Source organism: Oratosquilla oratoria, chromosome 21, assembly GCF_046742065.1.
Source record: "Oratosquilla oratoria isolate Oo_2021 chromosome 21, ASM4674206v1, whole genome shotgun sequence".
Lineage (NCBI taxonomy): Eukaryota > Metazoa > Arthropoda > Malacostraca > Stomatopoda > Squillidae > Oratosquilla > Oratosquilla oratoria.
The window spans coordinates 43,564,408-43,566,110 of record NC_134797.1 but is presented as its reverse complement, the minus strand read 5'-3'; the positions used below and the strand labels follow the sequence as shown (position 1 = coordinate 43,566,110).

The following is a 1,703-nucleotide window of genomic DNA, read 5'->3' as shown; positions in this document are numbered from 1 at the left end:
CAAGTGAAATATATAATCTTAAGAATCAAAGAATTATTATTCTTCAGACAACAAATGGTTATGAAATAAAGAAAAATATGATGGTAGTGGATTTCATCTATCAAAATGAGTTGATAACGTATACTGTATATATATAGAAAAAATATTGTTCAATTTAAAAGTAAATTTTCCACGATATGTATTTTCCTACATATATAATCGTATTAATGATTTAAGCAAATTTGGCGTGCAATTGTATGTTATGCATTAAGGTGTCTGTTTTTGTCGATGTACATTTAGACTTTGAGCTCGTGAAAGTCGACCATTTTTTATAGATTATTTTTGCATTCATGTTAGTGTTTGCACTCGAAGTAATTATTTTCTATCTATTAACTTTAAACCAGAGATGTGTACTTGTTAGTGATGGTCCTGCAAGATGGACGGCAAAGAGAATCATCTGCCTGTCGTCCATTTTCAAAACCCATCAACTCCTTTCCATCTTCTGGAGGTGCAGCCCCGAAGGGTTGGCAATCGGTCCCCTGATAGGTACTAAGATCTCTCTCTATCAACTTCGTATTAACATTCACACAAGGAAAGGTGACAACTGGAGGAGGGAGGAACCTCTCTCACGTACCGTGTAGAAAGAACCCATCTGGCTTCTCGCCAAGGGCAAGGCCACGCTCGTTACTGGACATCCTTACTCCCCCCCCCTCCCCTCGACCACTCCCAACGACCCTGCCACTGCGGTCTACGGCCACTTGTATATATAGAGCACAGAGTTCGATCCATCGACATCACAGATCTTCCACCATGGCACTCAAGGTAGGGTCTCCTGGTACCTTTGCCGAGGCATTGTTGGTCATTAGAGGCGTGATTTCGTGAAATTTGTTGCGAGCACAATATAAGAGATTGTTTTGTCGTCGTGTTTTTTGTTTTGTTTTGTTTTTGTTTTGTTTTCTTCTTCTTACTTTTTTTGAGTATTTGTGTCATGTTAGGGGCACTTTGGCACCCTTTGTGTATGCTTTTGATTCCCTTTGGCAGATCACAATCGTCTGTGCCCTCTTGGCACTGTGCCTCGCTCGCCCAGACTCCCGTCCATCCTACTTCTACGGCGACTCGAGTTCCTCGGAAGAGTCCCACGAGTCTGAGTCTCAGGAGGACTTCGGACCCGCCAAGTACGACTTCAGCTACACCGTCAAGGACGACTCCTCTGACAACGACTTCGGCCACCAGGAGACCCGCGACGACGACCGAACTGATGGCTCTTACTTCGTGTATCTCCCCGACGGGCGCCTGCAGAAGGTGGTGTACTTCGTGGACGGGGACTCTGGATTCGTTCCGGAGGTCACCTACGAGGGCGAGGCCCACTACCCAGAACCCGAGTCGATCGAGGATGACCACTCCGATTCAGACTCAAGTGAGGAAACATTTTTCTACGCCGCTCCTCCTCCGTCTCTCTACGGAGCTCACAACTGAAAACCCTCTCGAGGAACTCAAAAATCACCTCCGCGAGCTCACAGTGTCATCATTATATTTATTCCATTCCTTCACATGTGAATAAAGTCAATGTACTTGAATCAACAGGTCTTTCCTTTCACAACATTGGAGTACCGGAATGAAATTCATACAGACAAGTGTGGGAAGAAAAGGGAAGAGAACAACGTACATACTTATGTTGTTCCTAAGTCGAAATAAGATGAAGTTTTCATTCGCTTAACAGTCAA

General features: G+C 44.2%; 1 protein-coding gene across 1 annotated transcript; it reads left to right on the top strand.

Annotated features, from left to right (window-relative positions):
- Window positions 1–789: 789 nt before the first annotated feature.
- Window positions 790–1,455, top strand: LOC143037102 (uncharacterized). Its single transcript, XM_076205217.1, has 2 exons — window positions 790–801; window positions 1,021–1,455. The coding sequence occupies exons 1-2, from the start codon at window positions 790–792 to the stop codon at window positions 1,453–1,455; spliced, it is 447 nt and encodes a 148-aa protein (XP_076061332.1).
- The last annotated feature ends 248 nt before the right edge of the window (window positions 1,456–1,703 follow it).